Source organism: Aulonocara stuartgranti, assembly GCF_965226115.1.
Source record: "Aulonocara stuartgranti genome assembly, chromosome: 7".
Classification (NCBI taxonomy): domain Eukaryota; kingdom Metazoa; phylum Chordata; class Actinopteri; order Cichliformes; family Cichlidae; genus Aulonocara; species Aulonocara stuartgranti.
Window position 1 is genome coordinate 29335145 of NC_138945.1, and position 27305 is coordinate 29362449.

General features: G+C 39.9%; 2 protein-coding genes across 2 annotated transcripts in view; both read left to right on the forward strand.

Moving 5' to 3' along the window:
* LOC309709874 (uncharacterized protein) overlaps positions 1 to 22462 on the forward strand; it is an 81510-nt gene extending 59048 nt beyond the window's left edge. Inside the window, exons 32-43 of the mRNA XM_082538778.1 lie at positions 933 to 1029; positions 1155 to 1383; positions 3882 to 4010; positions 5345 to 5464; positions 6013 to 6097; positions 7218 to 7292; positions 8481 to 8612; positions 8767 to 8925; positions 14437 to 15091; positions 15218 to 15353; positions 15831 to 15902; positions 17746 to 22462. Coding sequence (XP_082394904.1) covers positions 933 to 1029; positions 1155 to 1383; positions 3882 to 4010; positions 5345 to 5464; positions 6013 to 6097; positions 7218 to 7292; positions 8481 to 8612; positions 8767 to 8925; positions 14437 to 15091; positions 15218 to 15353; positions 15831 to 15902; positions 17746 to 17808 — 1952 coding nt within the window. The 3' untranslated portion in view covers positions 17809 to 22462. The remainder of the gene's footprint in view (positions 1 to 932; positions 1030 to 1154; positions 1384 to 3881; positions 4011 to 5344; positions 5465 to 6012; positions 6098 to 7217; positions 7293 to 8480; positions 8613 to 8766; positions 8926 to 14436; positions 15092 to 15217; positions 15354 to 15830; positions 15903 to 17745) is intronic.
* Positions 22463 to 23495: 1033 nt separating this feature from the next.
* On the forward strand, positions 23496 to 26943 carry LOC309712000 (eukaryotic translation initiation factor 4E-binding protein 1-like). Its single transcript, XM_082542591.1, has 3 exons — positions 23496 to 23792; positions 25915 to 26106; positions 26593 to 26943. The coding sequence occupies exons 1-3, from the start codon at positions 23657 to 23659 to the stop codon at positions 26622 to 26624; spliced, it is 360 nt and encodes a 119-aa protein (XP_082398717.1). The 5' UTR covers positions 23496 to 23656; the 3' UTR covers positions 26625 to 26943.
* The last annotated feature ends 362 nt before the right edge of the window (positions 26944 to 27305 follow it).

Below are 27305 nucleotides of genomic sequence, written 5' to 3' on the forward strand. Positions count from 1 at the left end.
TGACTTTTTAGAGTAACCTTAAAATGACTCTTTATGGTGGTGAAGGGGAAAATTTGAAATACTGGGGCAAAGAAAATCAGAGCACCAATTCACTAAAATGGACCCTAACAAAACTGATTGATGGCAGTGGACACGTGGGTGTACTTCTGACTCAAACATCACAATATAAAAGGCTCTAATCTCCTGTTTTAATATGCAAAGCAGGGGTCATACATGGAGATGCACTTCTCAAAACAAACATGGCAGCAAAAGAGGAAAGTCGAAAAAATACCATACCAGTCTAAATTCGACTTAAACTGTATTTACATTATGTGAGTTTGAGCCGTCTCTGGAGAAAGACGACCAACATAAAAGGATATTTCTGAGTACTCAACTGGTAATCAAGTAAAAGCAAAAGCAGCATAAAATTACGTGCAAAGAATCTTGTCAGACGGAAATAAACATGCACATTAACAAAATGATTGAGATTCCAATCATGTCTCTGTGTAAGTTGTGTCCTCCATCTGTTAAAGCTGAGCCAAGGAGGACACAGGAAGCAGACAAACAGCAGAGGAACAACAGCTGTCTGTCTTAGCCTTGATTCAGTTGCTTTTATCATTGTAAGACAATTAAATTTTCATGCAGCAGACTAGAAATATTTCTCAAGTTTATCAGATCAATGTCGTATAGTGTGGACTTCAGTGTGTGGGAGTCATTACAGGGAGTAGTGAAAAAATGACCAACAAAACTGCCTGGAAGTCATACAAAAGGGACGCTAAACAAATGATGCAAAAAGGAGAAGCCAGGATACTGGATGTATATATTCAAAAAGACAGTCACTAGATAATCGATAATAGGTGGGAGACCTAACAAAGAAAGGAAATCAAACTGATGAAGGTCCAACTTAGACAACATAATGGGACAGTTTTTCCAACACTTGCACATCAATCCAGGTGGAACAGCACCAGCTCAGTGGGAGGACATCACTGGAACCACCAAGCTGATGTACGCCAACAACTGTGCCAATTTTACCACTAATGTGTCTGCAAGGTGAGCTCAGTAAACACCTGTGCAAGCATGTTCCCAGTCAACTTTTTTTCCTGCACTCTTGCACACGTCTGGATTTAGATCCAGCTGGTTTGTTTAATTCTTCTCTGTTCTCCTGCTATATCCAGATTCTGGCTGGCAGACTGTCCACGTACGGCGGAGGTGGTCACCTTTGCCAACCTGCTGTACAGGGAGCTAATGGCAGTCCCATATATGGCCAAGTTTGTTATTTTTGCAAAGATGAATGAGGCACGTGAGGGACGCCTGCGTTGTTACTGCATGACAGATGACAAGATGGACAAAACTCTGGAGCTGCACGAAAACTTCACCGAGGTGGCCCGTAGTCGAGACATTGAGGTGCGCACAGGGGCAAGGCCACAGAAAGCCAGCTTATTAAGGAGCGCAGTTGAACATGTGATTCGTTTTAAGTTCTCTAAAAAGTGGCGGCATCGTGGTGTGGTGGTTAGCACTGGTTCCTCAGACCAAGAAGGTCCTGGGTTTGAATGATGCTGTGTAAAGCAGGGGTCCCCAACTAAAATAACAGGAGGTTCACTACCTCCATCATCCAATCAATCTGGGTTCCGAACACTTTAAATGACCCAACAAAAATATTTTCTTTCATTTCTATTTAACATTTAATTAACAATATAGACTTTTGCCTTGTAACTACTGATCAATTATTCATATGCCATTAAATCATCTGCTGAACCGAAAAGTGTAATCCAGTTCAAGTACTAATATTAAACAAAAAACTATTTAACAATAAAATCATGCAATAATCTTTACCACATCTATTGCACATAACCCAACATTAAGGTGTCTTGATGCATGCTCAATCATCCAGGTAAATCCAAATCAAAAAAGTTGTTTCTGTTCATCTGGACGAACCGTTTTCAGTGGGAGAAACATTTCATTACTCATCCAAGTGACTTTTGAAGAAGAATGGGAAAAGGGAAAGACCACCTTTGAATCGATGAGCGGGCCTAAGGGTACATCTTTCGCTATCTTACAACGCTGTGATTGCAGCCATTCCCCAACTCTCTGTGAATGGTACTCATGGCCATTGATCAATGGTCTTTGATCAATGGGCTTTGATCAGTGGTTGTTAATCAATGGTCATGACAATTTGGATTTTAATGATTAAGAAACTGACCTCACAGCCCATTGTTCATTCAGTGGGCTAGTCATTGTGCAAAGGTACTGTTTGTAACGTTGGGGAAACCTGCAGTCAGCTGACACTAAAAAAATCAGTTGGATGACTGAAAACACTACATCCAGATGAACAGAATAAACTTTTTGGGACAACATTAAGGTGCAAACAATTCACCTAAAAAAACCCTCAATTTTCAGGAAAATTAAGAAGTGCTTTAAAACGGTGCAGTAAATATGTTTGACAAACTCAACACCATGTAACTTAAAACATACTGCAAAACAGTGCTGGCTCTCACTTCAGTGAGAGAAATTTGCATGTACATTTGCAGCTAGCATTTTAAAATTTGGGTGAAATGGGGTCAATGCAGTTCTTAAGCATGCATGCAAATGTTCATTAGTCAGCTGTGAGCGAATTTTGTCCATTCATCTTTAAATGTCAGATAGTCCACTATACATGCTTTTGATAAAGCCATCTTTTTTTACTCATTCAACTGTGCACCGCCAAGTCATCATTCTACTGTCGGCAAGTGCAAGCTCCCAAGCTGTAACTTAGCAACCTGTGTTGAAGGGCCCGCATTGGTTGTTCTTCTTTAGCGTTTTTTTTGGTGGTTGGTGGTGCAATACCGCCACCAGCTGGCTTGGAGTGTGGACTAGAAAGTCACTGATCCACATAGCTGCCCATCACGCCTGTTCAAAAGTCAGCCATGGCAGCCGGCAGGAATAAAATATCTAGCTACATAGTAAATGAGGAAATGCTTTGCGGTCTGGGGGAAAACCCTCTCGGGGTCCGGTTTGGGTCTGGAGACCGGGGGATGGAGACCCCTGGTGTAAAGTTTGCATGTTCTTCCTCCCACGGTCTGAAGACATGAATATGTTGAATTGTCCTAAAGTATGGGTGTCTGTCTCTGTGTGTTAGCCCTGAGATGGATCGGTGACCTGTCCAGGGTATACCTGTGTTGTTCCAAAAAGTGATTGCCTGCCAAAAACTGATTTCCAATGTTTCCGTGTATTTTTAATGTGTAATATCTTTACGCATGTTGGTAAATAGACTACAAAGGGGTTATATATAGAATTAAAAAATTATCTGTTTTTTCAAGTATCTTTATAACTCTGTGTTATTGTACTTACCGGTACATTATAACCAATCCGGTCCTTTATCCCCACTTAAAGTATTTTTACAGAACTATTGTAATATTTGCTGCCATTTCTGCTGTCCAACTTAATCTTACAAAATACATTTTTAATGTTAATGAGATTTTTTTTAACTGCATAAATAAAGGTTCTATAAAAGTCGCTGCCAAAAACTGATTGCGGCTTCTACCTTGTTACACGAATGTTGTTTGTGGTCATCCATGAGGGATGCATTTGACATACTGTATGTTTCACATATTATAGCCCAACAAGTTACTTAAAGCAGTTTAAATACGAGCAATCAGTTTATGGCAAATACCAGAAATCAGTTTTTGGCAGACAATCACTTTTTGGCACAACACCTGCTTCTTGCCCTTGTTTTTGCCATTTTTGTTATAGATTGCATTTGCTGCACCTAGAAAGACAATGGATCATTCTTTTGTTTGGGTTTTTTGGGTACAGCGTATTGTATCATGAGAAATCTGCATAAATTCCCTATGAACGAGTGCTTGTGAAATGTTATTAGAAAAAAAGCAGTTCCATTTTTCCCTTTTATGTTATATTTTCCACAGCTAATGGAGGGCATGCCTCTCTACCTGGAGTGTTCCGGGAACTTGGTGCCCATTCGGAAGGCCACTCAGCAGCCTCGTAGCTTCAGCTTCCAGGCCTTCCGAGATAACAGACTGCCTGTCTCTGTCAAGGTCTGTCCCTAGCTGCTTGTTCATATGCCTGCTTCTTTATCACTTGCTACGTGTTGCTACAGTATTGTGTGTTTGTTTGTGTGTGTGTGTATACATGTGCAAAAGTGTGTGTTGTTTAGTTTTTGGATACAGTATGTCAAGGACCTTCTCACCAGTTATTTACACTCATGAGCACCTGCCGATGACTCAAACACTGCGTTCATATGGTGGTTTTTGTGTTTGCTTTTCACTCTCATATCAGTGATGTAAACACGTAGGTAATAGTACAGTCCTGTGCTCACTCTGCAATCATTGCATATTAAACACAGCAGTATAATTGGTGCACTATAATTGCAATATGCTACCTTTTTTCATAGAGTTGAGAGATATTCCAGGCAGTAAAGTTAAGATAAACATTAGAAATATTGGAATGTCAGGTTGTTCATCGGATCTCGGGATTCTCAGTTTCTTCAGTTAGCTTTTGGCATGGTGTGTCATTGTGAGTCCTTTTGTTCTTTTTTCATTTTCATTGTGCTTTGTTTGTTTGAAATGTAAAGGTAATAAAAACCAGCAATCTGATTTGATAGGGTGTTTTTGTTTTGTGTTTAAGTTCTTTATCAAATGCATCATAATTTCATCTCTTTTTATTCCACATTACATTGATGACTTGTGTATTTGTTCTTCTATTGATCGTATATGTTATATATTGTGTGTACGAGCCGTTCCATGCCTGTCCCGTGACCATATTTATGTAATTTCCATATCACTGTTTTTCCGTTCATCTGTGTCTGTCGATGTGATAAGTCAAGTATTGTTCAGAATCAGCTTGATGAATACTGGTAGCCAAGCAACAAACAACTTACCTGTCTAGCTGTCAACTCTCTTGGGTAATTGTTTGCATGTCCTGTGACTCCTTCACTTTCTTTGCCTGCCTTCCTATCTTGCGGCCTTGCCTGTCTGTATGTGTCTGTCTCACTGTCTCTCTTTCTCTCTCTCACGGTCACTCTGTAACTGTCTGGTCTGACAGATGTCCAGGTAAAATGTGCAGGTAAATCTCTCCCTCTTGCCTGCCTGTGGACTGCTTCCATCCCTGTTTCCCCCTGCTTCTCGTCCCATGTTACTGCGCCACATGCTCAGGACAACTGTTAAGGGATCTAGTGCTCTTTTTGATTTTTTTTTCTTCTTCTTGCCCATCTTATCTTCCTCTATTCTATCTTTTCTGCTCAATTTCTCTTCCCGCTCTTCTCTGCTCATCCTTTTCTGTCTTTCCATTCTCCTCCTTTCCCTCACTCCACATTATTCTATTCTATTTTTCTTTCTTCGTCTCTGTCTACCTGTTTTCTGTCTATGTTTAGGTCAGAGACAGTAACAAGGATGCCTCCGGGTTTTTGTCTTTTCTGCGGAAATGCACCAAGTATGAGGACACACAACACGTACTGTGTAACCTTAATATAACCATGCCACCTTGTGTCAAGGTAAGAATTTGGTAGCAAACATGCACACATAATAAATAGAGATGATAAAAAGAAAGATCACGCACTGTGACCTTATCTCGATAGATGGTCATTTTTTTCAGGTTGTTCTATCAGACTGGGGCTTGTCCAAAATATATGTGTGTGTTACATATATTATTATGTATTATATGTAATATTTGCGCTTATTAATTTTGTATAGACAAAAAGAGATTCCATTAAAAAAATAAATGTACAATAATACAACTGAAGCAGTATAACATTACACAGTATCAGTTAATCCTTTTGACAAAGGGTTTACTCTTGGACTGACAGGCTACCTTAAAGGTATGGAGACTCCTTATTTTAAAGGTTTAAAGTGTTTTAATCTAGTCTACTGCATTTTACCTGGATTACTATTTTAATATCAACCATTACTTTGCCAGGAGTCCGTCTGAAGTGCTACATCTGTCTAATGTTACATGGGTCAAACATGGTGACATGGGTGTTTGTTAAAAGTTCAAAAGTTCTGTGTAAGGCGATTAATTATTGTAATTCTTTCAATTTTTTAGGTTGTTGGAAGTGAGGAGCGCAGACGAACTTTAACCCCTCTTGCTTTGAGAGAACGCTACAGTGCACTGAACGAGCCCAGCGTGGGTAAGTCCTTCAATGCTTGACCGTCAGCCCTCTCCGAATATACACACAGTGGAGATGGGCACTGAATGTTGCACTGCCACTTTACCCACAACCCTGCTTCTTACTCTGCCCTCTCTATTTTCCTGTCTCGTGTGCACGCATGGCACAACAACTGAGCCTTGGATGCAATGTACTGCTCTACAGTATCCCACTAAGTTTTTTGCAGTGCAGTTAGTGGAAACATATTGAATGTGCAGCCACAAGATGAGCAGTCGCCCCCAACATGACCTGAAATGGCTCCATGGCACATGGCAATTTAGCCTTTTTCTGTCCTGAGTGTCCTGGTAGCTGTGACAATCAATGAATGACTTCTGTGGTTGGTTTTGCATGGCGCTGGTGTCTCCACTGCGATTTCCAATGGCATGGCAGCAGATACTGTTAGCATTAGCACTATAGCTTAGCACTGAGAATGGGCAGGACCTCGCAGTGGAGCAAGACAGATGAGCCCTTATACTGGCCTGTGGTAACTAAAGAGAGTCAAGATGACCATTCTGATTGGTTTAAATGGTGCTGATGGCGAGTGAGGGTGAATGGATAAAGGCCTTTTCTGTCTATCAAATACACAGCGCTGCTATATTGCACTTCAGTCTCTATTTAATGGTTACTGAATGCTACTGTGGTTAGCAGGAATAGCACCTGAATGAACCCCAAATTATGACCTTTCCTTGTCAAATGATGTCCTAACCCTGAGAATTATATGGGTAAAAAAACACTGTTGTTGGTATTGCTTATTTCCTCCAACAGAGCAGTGCTTTTGTCAAGGTACGTATTGAAACTTAACTGTCTTTTAGGTACAGATGATGAATTGGAATAACAAGAAGAAAATGAGTCAATACTAGCCACCTCTTAATAACATTTGCTTCAACACTATCAAGTCTAAAAAGAGTCTTAAAAAAGTCATAAAAAGTCTAAAAAATTCATCCCAATTAAAAAAAATATTTTTTTCCACACATCAATATCTGTTTGACTTCCCAAATACGTTTTTGTGTAAAACAGTATACTATTAGGTCATTGAAACATCTTTTACTTGTGTGCTGTATTACATGTTTCTAAACTGTCTGTGTGTTTTTTTTCTCATTAGCCACAGTGAATGCCATGGAGAGGACTGAGCTCAAAATCAACATCATATCCGAACAGCTGGGTTTAAGCTGGGCAGGTTAGTCACACTGGATACTGTACAATCTGTATATAAAATGGATATATAGCCATTTGAAAAAGAAATTCAAAGCCACATTGTGAAAAACTAAATGCACCCTGATTGCTTCAATAGAAAATAGCTACAAAGTTGGACCATGCAATGCTTATAAAAACTGCAAAAAAAAAAAACCCAAGAGCACCATCTCAAACTCTACAGGCCTCAGTTGGCAGTTGTTAAATGTTAAAGTTCATAATAACACAATTAGAAAAACACTAACGGGCTCAGGTTTGCAAAGTTACATTTGAATAAATGTCCTTTAGACAAACGAAACCAAAATGGAGACATTTGACCGTAATGTACAAAGCTACGTTTGGTTGAAACCGACCACAACAGATCAGCACTAACACCTTATAGCAGCTGTTATAACTCCTCTATATGCCTATATGCCTATGTATATATATATATATATATTCACACCAGTGTGTGAATGCGAGAGTGAATGAATAGTGGCATTGTAAAGCGCTTTGTGTGCCTTGAAAAGCGCTATATAAATCCAATCCATTATTATTATATGTATATGAATCACATATGAGGCTATCAATGGTTCCTGTTAGTTTAGAAAATTAGGAAAAACACGTATAAGGGCAGGATTATGTTGTAACAGACACATCACTACTGTATTAGTGTACAGAGTTCCTCGGTTTCTCAGACGGATCAAAGAGTCGCTTATCACATACTGTTTGAAAACATCAAGATGGCAACTGAGAAAAGAACAGTTATTAACCAGTGGGTTAATGAGTCCTGGCTAGGTACATCTTTTAGATCCGGTCTATGATGTAGACCACTAAACCGAATATTAAGGAAACCCCTGCCAGTTGTTATTCGTCCAGATCAGAGATCCTACTTATGTTTGTCCTTCCCGTAGACCACACCACCGATGACCAGCAGGAGCCCACGTCTTGCTGTTTTGTGTTATGCTCCAACCCAATTATTTGGATTTAGCAAGTTTCTCATTATCAAAGTCTCCCATCCAAGTTGGTGACTAAGAACGAGCAACAGCTTTTACTAATATATCACAAATCTGCAGGTGTGCCATTATACTTAGATTATTCACTTCATCTGTGAGTGGTTATACAGTAGTATTTTGGACTTAGTTGTATAAATATGTGCTTTATGTTTCTTTCTATTCTTAACTGTGTCCATTAGAGTTAGCACGAGAGCTTCAGTTTGGTGTGGACGACATCAATAGGATCCGTGTGGAGAATCCAAACTCCTTGCTGGACCAGAGCTCTGCCCTGCTCAACCTGTGGGCCAGCAGAGAGGGCAAAAGGGCCAAGAGTAAGTTAGCACTATATCCCTTTAAAATTCAGACCAAACGATTAAAACTTTGACTAGTGCAAATATTTCTGTGTCGGGGCATCCTTATCTGTGCATGTGACAGATATTTAAAAAGAAAAGTTGAGTGATAAATCGTGGAACCTTTGCCTCTCAGTGGAGAGCCTCTACTTTGCTCTGAAGAACATCGATCGTGCAGATATTGTAACCTCTTTGGAGGGTCAGGCTCCGCAACCAGCACCTGGTTCTTCAGAGGAGGGCGCCTGTCGGCTTGGTGACCGCGACTCCACTCTGTTGTCCCCCAGTGTCATTAATGGTAAGATACAGGAACACATTAAACATCCTACACACAGGACATATAAGAAGGGTCAGTTCAACATTTTTTTTAACAAATTACCTCTTTACGGTTAATTAGCAAAGATATGCTGTGCCTTAATTTTGTATTTTGTATTGTTAAATAGATTGACTTCTCTAGCTACATGTGTTGTAATTACAGAAAACAAAGGGTTCAATACTTTTTATGTTTATTGCAAGACTGATGTTCTCATGATGGTTTGTAACCGTCAGAAATGGAAAGTTTTCAGGAATTTCCTGTTCAAGAAGACTTTAGAGGCAACAATAATGAGAGGCTCAATTTACTGTGCAAGTGCAGTATCTGGTGTACTTGGTCATTTCCAAATAGATACATCCACAAAATATCAGGAAATGCAGATGTAAATGGAAAAAACACGGTGGGACCCCACAAAAAGTTGCAGAAAGCATAGAGCGGAAATTATTTCCTAAAAAAAGTCTTCACTGCCAAAAATCAGAGACTAAATTCTTCAGCCCAAGAAGGTGAGGCTTTTATTCTCATTTACTTTCCACCTCTGAAAACCCCTCCTTGCCTTCTCTGAGTCTGGGTAACAGCCACTTTACCTTGTCTCTGTTGCCCCACAAGAGATCACGGACACAAGGCCATCGCGCCTAGTGCGCAAGCCACGTGTTATTAGACCCCCGTTTTTCAGAAGGGGTAAGTTGAAGGGAACTTGGGTTGCATGGTGGTTTGCTGCTCATGACCTGTAGTGCACATGATGATGATGATGATGATGATGAAACCAATGATAATGATTCTCAAATACCATTTTTGAGGTCTCAGGAATGGTGTCATTCTTCCACCATGAAGCAAGCTTTTTGCAGCATGCAGTAACACCGCCTCTCCTCACTGGGGCACACATCATTTTATTTTCATTTTTTTAATTTATTTTTTACTTTTTCTTTTTACGTTACACTTTTTCACACCTCATACTTGAGCCCTAAACATGATGCCATTTATTCTTCTGACTCAGTATGAGAAACGAGGATAAGTCACTTTTTCTGACAGGGGTTTAAGTCGTCTGCAAAACAGCCAACAGTTAACGTATGGGTAACGTTCGAGATTTTATAGATTACATGTGGGTGTATGTGTGGCTCTGCGCGCGTGTGTGTACACATACATGCACGTGTGTGTGCATACACGCCCTTATGTGTCCTGTCTGGGATGGATACACTAGTCAAAAGTGGCACTGGTGCACAGATGACAGTGTGCTCTGGGCCTCCATACCTTGTTTCTGTCCCTGCCTCTTTCTTTCTCTTTCTTCTGTCTGAGAACAAGATAAAATTTCACCTGTCACGTTGTGCTTGATCGACAGCAGACATTGGTCCCCAGCGACAATGTCTTCTTGCAGTCTTGAAATTTTGTCTTTTCCTCGGGATCCTGTCCTACTTTCTGTCTTTTTTTTTCTCTGAACCTGTAACATGTCATATCTGCTGCCCAGCTGCCCCGCTCCTCCTCGTCCTCCTCCCTTCTCTTGCTCTTCTTCCTCCTCACAGCTCTTCCTGTCCGACCTCTGACCTCATATGACCTCATGTTGACCTCTGGGCCTCCTCTTCTCTTGTCATCTTATTTTCCCGCGCTCCTCCCTCGTTCAGTCGAGTGGGGACCCTCTCCTCCTCTTTAAAACAGCTCTGTGTGTGTACTACAGTTTGTGCATGTGCATGCTGCATGCTTTGCTGTTCCAATATCTGTGTGTGTCTGTGCATGTGTGCACGTGTGTGTGTGTGTTTCAGACTTATTTATTCAAAGTAAGTCAAGTAAAAATGACATCATATAGCCGAGCTTGAAATTTATTCATACTTTTTCTAGTTTTCTTCCAAGATTATAGAGAGTAAGTTCAATATTTTAGTTACACAAAAATATTTTAAAATTCATTTTAACCCCAACACAAGATGGCCATTTGTAAAGGTGTGCGTGGGTGTGTGTGTTTGTGCGTTTGAGCACAGAGTTTCTTGAACAGAATAACGTTTGCTGTTTGTGACATCTTTTATGTGCATGGCATGCTTTCAATGTATGACGTTTTCTTCACAGTGTAAAATATTTTCTCTGTTCATGGATGTATTTCAGTCTTTTATTTAACGCTATATTAACAAACAAATGTTTTCTTTTTCTTTTTCCTGTAAAATAAATGGTGTGTGTTTTTTAATGCTACGCTATAACACATGATCAGCTGCATAGCACATAATGCTCAACATACAATGTTGCTGTGGTGGTCTTCATTCATGGGCAAAATAATCACATGTTTGGTAAGTTACAATTTGAGTGGTTTAACACTTAACCATTGTGTAGTTGGTTTGGCAGTTACTATATGTAAAATTAAAAGAGCTAAATCCAGTAACCAATGAAAAAAAATGCCATGAATTATCTATAACTAAATTTTCTATGCAGTATTTTTTTGCCCAAGTCTGATGATGGCCTTGCTGCTAACATTGTGTGAACGTTATTTGCCAGCAGGGATTTTACTGTGAGGTGTGTGTTGATTCTGGTGTGTATGGTTTTTTTGTACATCCGAGCGTCACCTGTGAGCTAAAAGTGTGTGTCCTCCTTGTGTGTTTTTAAATGAATGCAGTGTTGTGCGTTTATACATGTATGTGTGCGTGTGAGTGTGTGTTTGCTGTGGTAAAGTGTGCTGTGTAGTGCTCTTCTCTTCTGTTTCTTGTACCATGAGATTCTCCGTGGAGTTTATTTGTGCTTCACTACATTTTGTGCCTTTGACACCTGTGTGAGTGTGTCTGTGTTTCAGCAGCAGGAGTGAAGGGAAGGGCTAGCCCACATTCATCTAACTCATTCTAACTCTCATTCTAATTTTGATTCATTCCCTCCTTGCTCACCTCATTCTGATGCCACCTCTGATCATTCTGGCCCTGTACCATCCCAGAAACACACACATGTGTACCCACACAATGGACCATTGTTGCATAAACTCTGAGAGACAATTACTTTACACAGTAAAGGTGTATTTTACCCATTACAGTGTTGTGGATCACATCAGAAAAGGTTTAGATTTTTAGCTCCATAGATGTGCGTACTGTGATAATTAGTATTAGTGTGTCATTGAAATATACAGAAGTAGATTTACTGATAGTACAACAAGGTAGAATTGCTATGTTGCTTTACTCAGTCGTTTCTTGCCCATAGCCTCATTACTACATTAAATTATGGTTAAATGAACAAAAGTAGCGGTGCATGAAGGTCTAAGAAACTTTCTGTGGTAACTTTCAGATACGTCTCACTTTAAACTGTGTTTTGTTTCCACAGATGAACGTCAGATCATTTTCCATTTAGTACAAAGAGATATCAGGATGCCTTCTTGGTGGGCATAAATTCATGACTGATTCTGTTAAAAGTGTATTTAAAAAGATATTACACATTAAATGCTAATAGGGTTTACACACTTTTTTTGTATTTAATTCATGTGTACTGTCCCTGATGCCAGGATATAGTGAGGATCAGGAATTAACATGTTTCATTGCACAAAGACATTTGAACTAAAAGTATTATTTTGAGTTTAACCTCATACTATACTCATTCTGTGGGTTGTCTATTCGGCCTGCAACCTCACATTACAGCACAGCCTCTACTTTGTGCTTTACAGTGGTTTATCATTGTGATCTGTCAGTGTGCCGTTCTTTGTTTCATATGGGTGAAATACAACTTTACTGTTAAGTCTCTATTCATCTGAACTCACTGACACACTAGTTTATTAAAAATATTTTGTTAACGGAATTAACTAATCCAGATTTGTGTCAAAATATAAGTGTTACCATGTTCAAGTATCACCAAAGATCAACATATGGGTTATAAGCTTCGAGTTAAATGAAATGTGAAAAATATGAAAAATTTTACATTCAGAATGTTTTATTATTATTATTATTATTATTATCATTATTATTATTAGATATTATTATTAGTAGTAATATAAAGTAAATGTAAAAACAGTCTTAAAAAATAAACAATGAAAAAAGACATTAAAATGCCACTTCCTCAAAATATATTTTTAAATGTATATTTAATAATTTTTAATTATTTATCAAAGAAAATAAAACAAGCTTTGAAACGAAAATCTCAGATCATGTCAAATCTCAATGAGATTACATAAAGATTCTAACAAAAATTTGAATTTTCTTTTTAAAATATGTATGATATAAATTAGAACCAACTACAGTGTGTGATTGTGAATTTGACTGTGTGCTTTTGTGCGTCATTTTGTCAAGTAGTCCAACAAGCTGCATAATAAGTGTCATCCTGGAACTAATAATAGAAATGTGTAAACCAATCTAATTGGATCTAATATAATCAACGACTTATGATTTAGCAGGATAAGATTAAACAACACATCATGCAGTGATTCTATTTTTTTTAGTTACCCTTAGATTAAAAGTTGTGTGTGTCTTTGTGTGTGTGTGTGCGCGTGTGTGTGTGTGTGTGTGTGTGTGTGTGTGTGTGTGTGTGTGTGTGTGTGTGTGTGTGTGTGTGTGTGCATGTGACTTGTTTTATTTGTTTATTTTTCTGAGTGGGTGCTGGGCAGGGGATCTTTTGCGTACAGACACATGAATGCATGACTCTGAGTTGCAGCTGCAGTCGGGGAGAATGCGGCAGTAACTTGCATTTTCTTTTCCAGAATTTGCAAGATGCTGCTGATTCCCCCGCAGAGACTTGTGACAAGGGTTGGAACGATAAGCGATGTTTCATTACATGTTTGGCAATTGTATCACAGCTGCTACTTTAGCACCGGAAACAAAATTTGTGCAATCCTCTATGTGGAAAATCCAGGCTTTACCCCAATTAAACCTACCTTGAAAAAAAAATTATAATAAAATGTTGATGTAAAGCAAAAAAGGATGAAAATTTATACTAAAGAGAGTAAAGCCTTAAATTATTAAAAAAGAATATCGTGCCAACCCCACAATCAATTAAAGAACCCTACACTCATCTTTCTTTTCTCTTATCGAGAAACAGTTTCTGTTCTGCAGATTCACTTTCCGAAAGTGGGAGCAAGCTAGAGCCCAGCATCACTCACCTCACAAACAATGGATGACTCACCAAATTCTTTTATCTCTCACCTCACAAATTGCTGTGTCCCAATGACAGTTACCTGAATAACTCTGCAAACTTGAAAAGAAATTTTTTTTTATTCGATTAGCCAAAGTAACAGTTTTTGAGTAATATCATTGTGTTCTGCCTTTTAGATCGAAAGCGTGAAAGCAACATGTTGGCTGGGATTAACTGAGAGTCAAGTCAGAATTACTGGCTTAGCATCAAGGCATCTTAATCCTAAATTAGAATTCTAAATTGTGATTGATAAGTAATTGATTAAGAGAAAGTCTTTTGTCTTGGTATATTGGGACAGAGCTGAGCCCCACTGTTTCCCTGGTAGGTTGGAGAAACAATTGTCCCACCACCTCCCCATCCTCTCAGTGGCTGTGCCTGCTTGGTGTTAGTCTATCTCTTGTCTCGCTCCTGTTTTCCCTCCAGGTTATGGGCTGGTGCAGGAGGAGCTTCTGTCCCCGGCCTCCATGCAGTACAGCTTGCCATCTCCACTGGGCGTGGAGCCCTACTGGCAAGAGGTCTCCAGCCTCGAGTGCGCCCCCATTGCCACCACAGAGGAAGATACATTAATGGAGATGTCGGACGTTCAGGTGTGGCCAGCAGGGGTCAGCCCCTCTCTGGTTACAGTGGAGGACTCATCACTAGAGGGAAGCAGTCGGGCTGACGACTCAGAGGGCGCCACACTCTCCTTACCCTGCAGCTTGGGTCGCCCAAGCAGTGGAGCCAGCGGGGCCAGCGGCTCCATCATGGAGCTGGAGGAAGAGGAGGAGGAGGAGGAGGAAGGGGAGGTTGAGGAGGAGGAGGCACCACAGGAGCCAGCAAGTGCACTGGCGGAAAGGGACAGGGTGAGAGCCAGTGGTGCCGTTCCCAAGGTCAATCTAAATGGCCAGCTGGGAGGTCAGAGGTCGGACGTGAGGAGAGTGGAGAGTGTGGCTGTAGGAGGAGGAACAAAAGGAGGAGGTGGAATGGTAGGGCTGGGCTCAGTGGAAGGGATTTCTGTTGTTTCAGGCCAACAGGTGTACTCCCAGAGGTGTGAGATAACGGGGCTGGGTCGAGCTACAGAGCACAACGGAGACAACCGGTAAGTCAACTGTGTGTGATCGCCATCACTCTATATTTGTTTCTTTTCCACTGCCTGTACTCAGAATTAACATATGTGCTTTCTTTGTTTCCCTTCCCTCTGGTCTATTCACATTCTGCTTTTCAGGATGGTGGGAGGAGGAGCATTTCAACCCTACATGCCAGACAAGGACTCCCTACAAGGCTGGGTGGGCTCGGTGTCATCAACGCGTGACGGCAACGTGCCAGGCTTGCACGTGGCCCAGGAGGCTCTGCTGACTCCGGTGTGTGACACTGGTTACTCTCATGTGCTGCGTGGGCGCCTCCTGCAGGGCACGCAGCCCTTTGACAAGGGGCTGGGCTTCTCTCATCAGGAGGCAGGCCAGCGAGCTTGGGAACAGGAGCAGAGGCGGGGACAGGTCAGGTTGCAACGCCGACCACCTGCCGCTCCCTGCGCCTGGAGGGGGAACATCTTTTCCATGTTTTCTTTTTTTAATGATCAACCGGGAAGATCGTCATTCAGTTTGATTTTTTTTAAAAAAATCATCAACAGCTTAATCTCACTGAACGATCATCAGAACAGATGATTGACCACAATCAGTCACAGAACCAGAGCAGAATGATGTGTTGCACAGCTCAACACATCTAATGAAAAGCTGCCCATTAATATGATTTAACATTTGTGATTGAGAACACCTTGTTAAGAATTAGAAATGGATTTTATAAATATATATAAATTGTGGCCTTTTTTTTCTTAACAGAGAGAGGAGAAGGAGGAGTATGTTGCTGAGGCACAGTTTGTTGAAGAACGTGGAAATGCACTTGCTAGAAAGGTGAGTCACTTTGTGGGTATTTTTCATTTGCAGTGAATCATGGTCATACCAACATTATAATTGTTGTTTATTTGTTATGAGTTTTGTGTAATTTTATTTATTCACTTATTTTGAGTTCAGCTTTCATGGTGGATTTGCTCATTTCAGTCTAGTTTTGATTGTTCAGTTGCTTTTTTTGAGTTTACCTATTTTTCATGGTGACATTTGGGTGCTTGTCATGGGCAAAATGTAAGTAATTCCAAGAGACATTACAATGCAAAACCTTGACTCACAGCAGTGAAATGTCTTTGTGCATATTGCGTTGACATATTTGACCAAACTGACAAATACTAAAACATTTGCCAAAGGTCTTTGGCTGCACAAAGGGAAGGATTGTGACTCTGCAACCAGTGCAGATGTGCTTGCCTGCAAAGCTCCAAAATTCAACAGCACATAGCCTGCCGGACTTTCTGAAAAGTTGCACAGGGAAGTTGCAATGGAGTTCACTATGAACAGGAAGAATTGGGGAAGTATAGTGAAAGATCAGAAAAGCAGCAAATGAAGTTGGACATAAAGGGATGGAGGTGGTCATCAACTACACTAAGTAGGCTGTTGGTCAGTCAGTATTCACCGGCTGAAGGTGTCCCAAGAAAATATCCCTGCACCATTACACCATCGACTCAAACCTGAACCACTGATGTATGGCAGGATGGAGCCATGCTTTCACGTTATTTGCATAAAATGTGGTCCCTGCCATTTTATCTTGTGTTCGAAAGACTTATGAGACCAGACATTTTTCCAATGTTCTTTCATCCAGTTTTGATGAGCCTGCAAAGACAGTAGCGTCAGTTAGCTGCTGGTGCGGTCTTCTACTGATGTAATCAGTCTGCTTAAAGATTCAATATGCTATACATTCAGCACTTCTGCATACTTTGGCTGTAATGAGCCACCTTTCCCCCTTATATAAGTTTGAAGGACTCTGGCCATTCAGACCATTGGAATAGGACAATCATCGCTCTATTCTATTATTATTTTTTTTAATTGAATTTATTTATTTTCTGTATATTTTCAGTTCTAGTTCATTTGGTAAAAATTCTCACTTGTTTTAGTTTTAATTTGAACTTTAGTTGAAACCTTCTTCACACCTACTTTCAGTTTTAGTTAACACTGATAACCTTTTGTCACACCCAAGCACTGCAAACCCCGTGCTTTTTACTGTGAGTTATTCACAAAGCCTGGCCAACAGGGTGGGAAATTAACAGCAGCCACAAGGCAAATGTTGACAGCAGATATGAACTTAAACCAATTATGATTCAGAGATCATCATTAAAAAAAAGCTTTTTAAAAATGACATTATAAAAACGGGCATTTGTATGGCATGAAATCTTTTGCGACTGATTGGCTGATTAACTGTGAAATGATGGTAAATTTGTGAGCCACAGCGGCCAGGTGGGCAGACAAGTTAGTTTCCTGCTCTGGTTTCACATGGAGGCTTCAGCCGTTAACTGGTCCAAGTGTTGTTTCCTTCCTTCCTTCCTTCCTTCCTCCCTGCCTCCTTGCTCCAGGTGGCGGTGGATGTGAGAAAGGGCGCTCAGTCAGTGCAGCGCAGCAGTCTGCGGAGAGTTAAACACTGAAATACACTTTCTGCCCATCCCTTCAGGTATGGGACACAAGCACTAGTGCATCCCAGTGCTTGGATAGATGCCTTCTACGGCACCCTGTTGGAGCCTGTTAGAGCCTAATCATCTCTCATACGTCGTTTTGTCTCATTCGTTAAACTTTGGCAGTGATTTTATAGAAGCTAAGACTAATTTAGCCCATGTGATGCATATCTACTGGTGTACTCCTTGTCTCTGTTTTGTAGGACCGGAAAGCCACTGCCAAACCATCCTCCACGAAAACACGACCGGACCGCAGAGGAAAATGAGCATGGAGGAAGTGCAGACTATTTAAAAAAACAAAAAAACAAACAGAATCATCCTCAACCTGTGACCATGGAGCACCACAAAACAAAATAGAAGAGGAGAAAAAAAAACAGGAATTAAACTTGTAGTTTTATAATATTTGTAAAAAAAAAATCAACTAGACTAAGGCATGACGATACCGTTTCTTTTTCTTTTTTATACAAAAAAACATAAATGTTAGTTAAACAACTAAGAAAAAAAAAAGCAACAAAGTGCTTCCTGTGAACTGTAATCGCATGATGACTGCTGGTGCATGCCCTTTTGAACTGTCATTATCTACAAACTGAAGGGGTACAAGGTACGGGGGCGGACCCACATAAGGGTTACAGGCTTTTTTTAAGGGCCTTCTTTCCCCCAACTGGAGTGGTTTGTTTCAGCAAGTTGAGTCTAATAACACTACAGCCAAAAAAAAGAAGTCCCTCAATGGATGGTTCTCTATACAGCTAAGCCTCTGCTGAGCCTCCCAACGCTTCTTTCACTGGACCCTTTGCCCTGTTATTCTAAATGTGATATATGCACTCTATGCTACGTGGACATGTGTCAGTGTGTGTATGTGTGTGTGCGTGTATTTTTCTCTACCGCATGTGTTTCTTGCTTCCGGCTTGGCGCTGAGCCCTTCCCCATGATTGGCTTGTTGTCCCTGTAATGTCACGGCGTGCTCAGCGCTGGAATGAGAAAGCCGCCGTGCTGCCCTGCTCGTGACTTCTTGTCCGCGTGCGTTTTTTTACATTTTTAATTTTTTTTCCTTTGTGGATGAAGATCGCTCCTCATTGTTTCTTTGGGACTCGTCCACTTTGGGTTTCAGCTTTGTTTGACTGCGGATGAGAAATGAACCTCTAGCTCCCCTCGTGTTTTCAGGGGGAATGTTTTCAGACAGCGGGAATGTTTTCTTTGGAAAAAGCGTGGGTGCTCGATTGCATTGTACAGCAGCTCTGAGGGCACAAAGCTTGACTTTCTATTCCCTCAAGCTTTTCTGTGCTCTTCCATTGCTTTTTTTGTTTTCTTTTTTTTCCCCAGTAGCGTACTTTACCTTCACCCATAATCTATCAGTAGCCTCAGTCTATATGCAGTCAAATCACAGTCCTCTCCCATCAGCATCTAAAGGTCCTCCAAACCCTCTGTGCTCCCTCTTTTATCTGCTTGCAGTGGCTGTAGCGCATCACTGTTGAATTTTTGAGTCAATATTTCAAATTGTGGTGAAGAAAACATGAAGGATCTCATTCGTGTGACGATGCCGTGATTTGAGGATTTCTAAGCGAGAGTGAAATGGCAGACAGGTAGCACTGTGATCGTCTTATTAACACTGACCCCAGACTCGTGAACTGTCAAGACCCACATTCATATATAGCACAGGCAAAAGCACAGAAACATATATGAACACATTTCCAGAAACACACAAACATAGATCACACGGTTAAATAATTATTGCCTGGTCAGTGTTGTTGTTGTTGTTTTTTTCTTGTTTTCTTTGGAGTTTGCCACAGCAATAATACACAGAAACAAAAAAAAACATGAAGATGGAACGGCAACTGTAAAAGACTGGTTTCCTCAGAGAAGACACAAACTGTATCTGGATGAACAGCATTTGGCATTGAAGCTCGCCCTTGAAGTGAGTGAGTCAGGACGTACTGATGCAAGATGAGATGACTCAGCTGTAGCAGTGCGAGACCTTGGAGGCCGGAGAGTGTTTGTGTTTCAGCACTTAACGTAGCAAAATATAAACCAGGATATCTTCATTTAATATCTGTTAAGAAGCTTGCTGCTGCCATGAGGCGGAATCCACCGAACTCTGTTTTCCTTCTTTTTTTCCCTGGATAATTCAACTTGTGTTTCTGTAAATCATCAGCTCATCACCTCTGAAACACTTTATGCAGAAACTGGTTGGCAGCAGCATGAAGGAGTTACATCATAGTAGCACGCATTTCCTTAAAATCACCTATATCTCCCATAAGTACTGTAAATGCTACTGTAGCCTGAATGAGTGAGACCGGATGAATGAACACATTGGTTATACATCACGCAAATGCACTTACTTTCCACGCCCAGTCCATGCACGAGAACCTCATGGGATAATAGCACGTTTTCCACTGTTACTTCACTCAGGTTTTCAGTTCTGCTCTATCAGAAAGAACAAAAGATGTTTGTTTCTAAGTTCTGAGTCATCCTCTCAAAGACAAATGTGGGACACAAGTGAGCGATTTAGAGTTTTCTGTTGGGGCTGTTTGAGGTGGGATGGTGATGCGTGGGCTTTTTTTGGTTTGGTTTTTTACTTTTTCTTGGTGGAGCAGGGTGGTTTGGTGCAAGTGTGTGTGTAGTTTAGTTGTGTGATTCACATTAGACCAAAAAACACTGAGTGTGTGGTCAGTGCCAGCATGTCTACTTAACCTCGCTGGTACGCTGCTCCTGCTGTGACACCACTGTTGGTTATTTTTGTCTTTACTCATTTTTTGTTTGTTGGTTGGTTGTTTTTTTGTCACAGATTGGAAAAAAAAAAAGCCAAATAAATTTTGTTGAAGCACAGGCAAAAGATTTTCCTTTCACCAGATAAATATAAAACAATTATCTTCTCATATGTATACCTTCAATTGTCGATGCACGTTATTGTGTAATCTTACCTAATCGGCCATTATGCTGAAGATAAAGTCAACAAATGACAAACAAGACGCCCACTCGACTTCACAGCTCCCACAATCACTCTGTTAGTCTTTAAGACTTTTACTGTATCAGCACAAGAATGGGGGTTGGATCCAGATGTTTTATTTCTGTGTTGAGGTTTTAATCCTTAAGATTAATACTCTAAAAAATGTATTTTGATGCTGTTAAAGGTCAGAGGTTTTTCAATTTGCATCCCTTAGTAGATTAGTTTTATTATCAGCAGCAAGAAACTGGTTCATGAAAAAACTGTGTGACCGTAGTGGATGTAAAATGGTGGATGCATGCAACAGTCCTAAAGTTTAGTGCTAATCCCATGATTTTGTTGGAGCTCTGATTGAACTGTTGCTTTTCTTTTGTATGTGAAGAAACTTTGGAAAAATGTTTGCACTTAATTGATATACTATATTTTTGAAGTGACTGCAAATCTGGTCACTGACATTTTATAAAAGAAATTGGCCATAGCTCCCATAATCTCACAGTATGTCTCACCCACTGATTTGTAGAGACCCACTTTGAAGCTTCAATTTCAGCATTTTGGTTGTTAATTTGTGTTTCCTTGGAACCAGATGGCACAAGCAAGGTTTGGATCTGGCAGGAAAAACCAAGGGACACTGCACACGTTATCGTTTATTTATTTATCCACAATCTGTCTGGTTTGCAGTGTGTAATTAGAGTTAGGTTAATTGGTGATTCTAAATTACCCATGACTGTAAGTGCAAATGATTGTTTGTCTCTATGAAATCATCAACCCCCATATTGGTTCATTAAGCAAGACTAGCAGTAATTGCCTTCACTAACAAAGTAGTTGTTCAAACAACAAGATTTCATTGTGTTTTCCTAAAGTTTTTAACTTGTGTAGCATGAATTAAAACAAATTTCACTCTACAAATTTAAATAAATCACTTCAAGTCAATGTAAGTATACTACGTTGATCCAACGTAATCTGATTACATTAAACCACCAAATGCCAAATGTGTTGGTTTGACATGGTCAAAAATGGGTTATTGTACTTGGTTAAATCACATGGAAATAGGTGCCATGATTAAAATGTGTTCATCCCACAACAGATTTTTTTGAGTGTAGTCAGTACTCTTAAAACATGCTTACTTCCCCCAGAGGCATCAGCCAAGACTAAAATCTTAAGGATCATAACTTTGACTTTAAGGAGCTGTCTTCCTGCTTAACTTCCTGCTTAGTCACATTTGAAATCCTGAAAAAAAAAAGTCTCCACAAAGCAAAATGATGTATGAAGTAGTTTAATTATGTTTCCATACATAGATCATTTGGATTTGCCGTCTGAATTAAACTTGTCTGTGATCCTGTGCACTTCCCCAGTGTTTGTATGTACAGTATGCGAGTGTTTGTGAGTGTGTGTGTGTGTATGATGATGATGATAATGATCATGATGTTTGGTTCCAATTCTGGTTGGATCAGCGGGAAGAAGAGAGACCGCAATTTCCCAGGCATGTGATCTGAGAGGACGTGTAACCTACAGCAATGTATTTTAAAGAGTATTGTAAAATTTTAACTGTTGCAAAGAATAAAGATCACCTATACTCCTTTAGAATGGATACATGACAATGTAAACGCAATATCATATTACTCTATCCTAAGGAATGCAACTGCGCACATGCACAAAAAAAAGATGTTTTTATGAAAATATATGTATAAATATATGACAAAATATATTTAATTAGAATGCTATGCACCCTCATAGAGTTATTATGGATGTTCTTTAAGCATTATCTAGACTAGGCCGACGTCCACGTCATGGGGAATGTAGAGGCTTTGTAGCTATGACCACTTGTTTTCTTTTCTTTTGTATTGTCCCGGAGAGAGGATAAACCAACGTGAATATGTATACAAGCCTTTCAATCAGAGTCATTCTGACATGAAGATATGTATAGATCATCTTACCCTGTACACCAGCTCAAACCATTTACAAGAATTAATAAACAAAGATGTGACATAAATGTGGTGTGTTGTTTTCGCAGCAAGTGCATTTAAGTGCCGTCTTTTTACTCTGTGGATGTATCACTGAATTGGTACCGTCTCACACCTCAAGACACAGACGTGTGTCCTGGATGTCTGAGAAGTTACAAACATGCATCTTCTTAATGTTTTATTCGACAGATCCAATAATTTTATGCAATATTTATTCCCTTCTTATGCATCTGAAACCTTATTTTCGAGGAAAATGTTCCAAAGCAGTTGCACATACACAATACATACATACACGAGAACTTCAGATATCTCACATCTAAAATATATAAAAATTGTTCTTTTCCCCACAAAGTGGTGATTGAATAAACGGGATTGGCTTCAGCTTCTTTGAATCATTTGTTATATCAGTTTTTAGTGTTAAGAAAGAAGAAGGAAGAAAGATCCTTTTGGTCTGCCAAATGTACAAATATGCACAGACTGCTAATTTATTGTACTGTCATGTATGGTTAAAAGGCTGAAGAAAGAAACCCAAAAAGAGCATGATTAATATTTTTAACTGTCACAGTGTTTTCTCTTCATAAATATGTTTTTACTGTAGTTGATCATATACTGATTTGTGGAATGTGCTTAAGAATGCCATTTACGCTATCAGTGTATGAATGTGTGTGTGAATGGGTGGATGACTGGATATGTAAAGCGCTATATGAATACAGGCCATTTACCATCATCCACTGTAAGTATACAAACTGAACTTCTTTGTCATTGAAATCACTACATTTCTATCCCGTTGTAGAAATTTGCATGATTGTAGCCTACCTCTGTGTTGGTTTTGAAAATCTTTTGTACATTTTGAACAGTTGTGCATTTTAATCGCACGACAAATGTCTTATAAAATGTGTTTGCTGTATATTTTTATTGTTGCTGTTGCTGTAAAGTGTTCTTGCAGAAATGTACCATTGCATGTATTTGATTGCTGCAGATTAGGAGGGAGGAAAAAACTACAACATCCACTGTCAACATCAAGTGACGCCCCCTAGTTTCAGCCAATCATAGCCTACCGCCCCACGTGTCGTTTTGTAGGAAGTTCCTGGGATGTTGTTTTGGGTTTTCTCAGAGCACGTGGAGGCATAGTGTAGCTTTCCATGCTCAGTCTGCGGGCGTACATGCAGCTCTCCTCATCTGTGGAGTGTCATTAGCGCATAGAGTTGAGAGATGTCAGCGGGAGGCCAGGCCACCAGGAGCCGGGATATCCCCGCCGTCAGGCGGGTCGCTATCCACGACGCTGCGCATTTGCCAAACGACTACTCCACGACCCCGGGAGGAACTCTGTTCAGCACCACGCCTGGAGGTACTGATGTCCAGAATGAGGAAAGAGAGGGATTCAGAATAATCCGTATTTATTTTTACTCTTTATTTGCTTTTTTTCAATAGGCAGTACACGCCTATTACAGAAAGTCTTAAGAAACTATACAAACTGTACTTGCAAAACTCAGTAATGCATATGTGCATATGACCTGAATGACACAACAGTGGGTGACAGCCTGAGCGGCTGGTTGAGTAAACAGCTCTCTGTAGCACCTACCTGAAAGCAGCAGTTTGAACAGTTTGTACATGTCAGGGGTATGCAGAGGGTTAGGGAGTTTAGAAAGCAGCAGCACCAACTTTTGTTTTGGTCTCAAAAGCCAAAAGGTTTGCTCACATGTGAATTATTTTCCTCTTCAGATGCTAATCGGAAAAAAAATTATAAAGACAGTTTATTTGCTTTTATATATCTCAGAATTTTAAACAAAAGTTCCAACACTGCAGTTTACTTAGTATCCCAAGATCATGATTAGCTTATCCATATGACTTAGAGACAGAGAAATAGAATAGAAATATCCTTTATAGTCCCCCACTGCGGAAATCCACGTATTCCAGCAGTAACGTGGCAGGCAGACGGGGCATGGAGATTCACATAAAAGTAAAGAATATAAAATAAAAAACAAGAAATAAGATCTTTTACAACAAATTTACAACATTAAAAAAAATACTGTACAGCTATTAAAAATAGTATACTCAAATTTAATAAATGTGCAGCCGAGTGGGATAATTTTTTTAAAAGATATCCAAAAAGTGCTGTATACTTGTGCCTGACAAAAACAAAAAGAGAGAGATATTTGGAGTTATGTTTGAAATCCAGCTCCAAAATCAGTTCGTGGTAATGGAGGTAACTGAGGTCCTGTCATGTTGTCTTGTTAATGTTTGACAGCGTTGGTGTGTCCCGAAGTATAACAACTAGCAGAAGCAGTACTTTATGGATCCACGTACTGCAGTTGTTTAACAAAACCAGAGATTATTTCAGTGTATTTTACATGGCTTTATTCCTCCGCCCTTAATTATTTTCCCATTTATGCTGATTGGAGACTTATAACTGCATGTGTCTGATGGCTCTGGTTACAAAATCTAGCATTTTGCCCCCTCTGCATGAGGTTTTTATGTGCATAAGCTTTAATCTAATGTGGAAGTCGTCACTTATGAATGGCAGCTTCAGTGTCATTATCCAAGAGTATGGGCAGTGTGCAGCCTATGTTTACTTGCATATACAGTTTACGACTGTAAGGTCAAATGTTGGCCTGTGCTCAGTCACATCCTATTTATAGTCCTGGTATTACAGCAGCCTGTTGTTGAGCTGCAATAGCAACATGTTTACTAAACATGGACACACTGGTTGTATTAATCATGAACAAGTGGGACTAATGATTGTGAGAGATCACAAAAAAAAATCCAAAAGCTTACTCACCAACCAACATAAAATGCCAACTGCTAATGTGAACATTTCAGAAAACTTTAAAGCTGTAGCCAAAAGAAAATATTTTAATCTAAACTGAATTGGTCAAGCTACACACAACAGAGATCATCTGAGGCCGTACTCAGGACCTGGACCAGCAGTAAGCTCAGTTTTGACCTTTTTTTTTTTTTCTCATTTTGGGGGCTGCCATTGTTTTATTTTAAACATTGACAAGCTGGGGCCTTGGGAAGCTTCAACTGCAGAGATAAAAGTTAAAAAAGAAAATGTTTTCCCTCAGCGGTCGTGAGAAACCTGATTCAGAAGCACATGCCCACTACAACTGATACTGTGTCCTGTAACATTAGCAGGTGGGACACAGATAAAACACAAGTGAGTCACTGAATATGTACCAACATAGCTGATATGGGCTGCAAAATTGGGCTAAATGTCATGGGCGTGTATGGACCTGTGCATTGTTGGGTCACACTAGCAGAGAAAAGCAGGCAAGCTATTTGCGCACCAACATGTTTAAAGTTTAGATTAATAGTAGTAGTTTTAATCTTTATTTTATTTCATCATTGTTTACATTTGATTTATTCCATGTTATTTTTATTTTGAAATCTGTTTTAGTGTGTACAAGGATTATCTGCTGTACTGGAATTTTCCCAAATAGTCATCACTTTAAGAAAATGCTAACCCGCAGGTACCAGAATCATCTACGACAGGAAGTTCCTCCTGCAGTGTCGGACATCTCCCCTGACTCGCACGCCGCCCAACCTGCCTGACATCCCAGGCGTCACTCGGCCACTCAAGCCCGATGCCTCCAGCGACACAAACCAGTCCGATCAGTCGCTCAGCAACAACACGGACCACAGCGTGCATGCAGAGAGCGCAGGTAAACGTGTGCAGTGGAGACCAGTCTGTGACCATTTGGCAAAAATAAGGATTCCTTGACTGATTGAGTGGTTGTTGATGGCAGCAGGTGGGAAAACAATTTCTTAAGGGCCAATCATTTCAAAGTAAACTTTACACATTATGAAACTTTGCAGGCAAACATTCTTCATGTCCACTTTCTTTTGTTGACGACAAACATGGAAAACTGCAGGTAGCTGTGGTGATCTGCTAGCGACCAAATCAATCACTAGAAGGTTTTTGATGCAGCACCTTGCGTGCAACTAATTTTATTCAGCAACAGCCAACAGTGTCTAGGAACCACTGCCAACCAGTCGGGGATTACACGTTGTTTCATAGCAACCGATTGAATGTGATTGTATCACCTTCAATATGAGCAATGTGCACACGACGTTACATAGGAAACTTCATTAAACTCTTATTTCTATTAATTGTCCATTTTTTGTTGTTGTTGTTTTTTCTTTTATAGGTGAAGATGCCCAGTTTGAGATGGACATCTAAAGCGGGTCAGCTTTAAGGATTAAAGCAACATAGTTTATAGTTTTTGTTTACCGGTATTAAAAAAGCATATCTTTTAAAACGATGAGCCTTTTTTCTGTGTAATCTGTGTTCAGAATTGCTCTGAAAACGTTTTGTAATGCCTCTCCTGTTCAAGTGTGCATGAACAGTTTCTTTTCTTTGTATGATTTGTGAAATATTTGACAAATAAGTCAAGGTTTTGTTACAATTAAATAATTAAAATTTTATGTAATTTCATTCATTTCTCAACTTTGATGACTTGTCTTTAATTTGTTTTTACCAATAAAAAAAGAGAGAGACCGATCTGTTTATAGTGAAGTCTTATTTCACACCTTGCAGTAAGTGACTCTGACCATTTGGTGTCAGCAGACAAACTGTTAACTGAAGTTCAACTTTAGAAATCATTTGCGACCATATTTCTGGAAGTCTGATGAATGTATTTGTTATCTTTAAGTTTTGGTCTGATCATCAGCAACTACTGAGGGAAACTTTCTTTTTCGTGCTATTGTTGGCTAGAGAATAAGAAGGCTTTGTTTGTGGAAAAACCAAAGTGACCCAAAGCTCTAACGACAGAAGCTATAACACTAAAACTAAGCTAAAATATACCGATGAGGAAGCGATGAGGAGACGGAGGGGAAAGATGAAAACAGGCATTTAAACTTA

Excerpts from the sequence above, each read along its gene's own strand:
- LOC309712000 (XM_082542591.1), top strand. The coding sequence starts at position 23,657 with ATGTCAGCGGGAGGCCAGGCCACCAGGAGCCGGGATATCCCCGCCGTC. Across the intron at positions 23,793-25,914 it reads GTTCAGCACCACGCCTGGAG|GTACCAGAATCATCTACGAC; the intron begins GTACTGATGTCC and ends GCTAACCCGCAG. Across the intron at positions 26,107-26,592 it reads CGTGCATGCAGAGAGCGCAG|GTGAAGATGCCCAGTTTGAG; the intron begins GTAAACGTGTGC and ends TTTCTTTTATAG.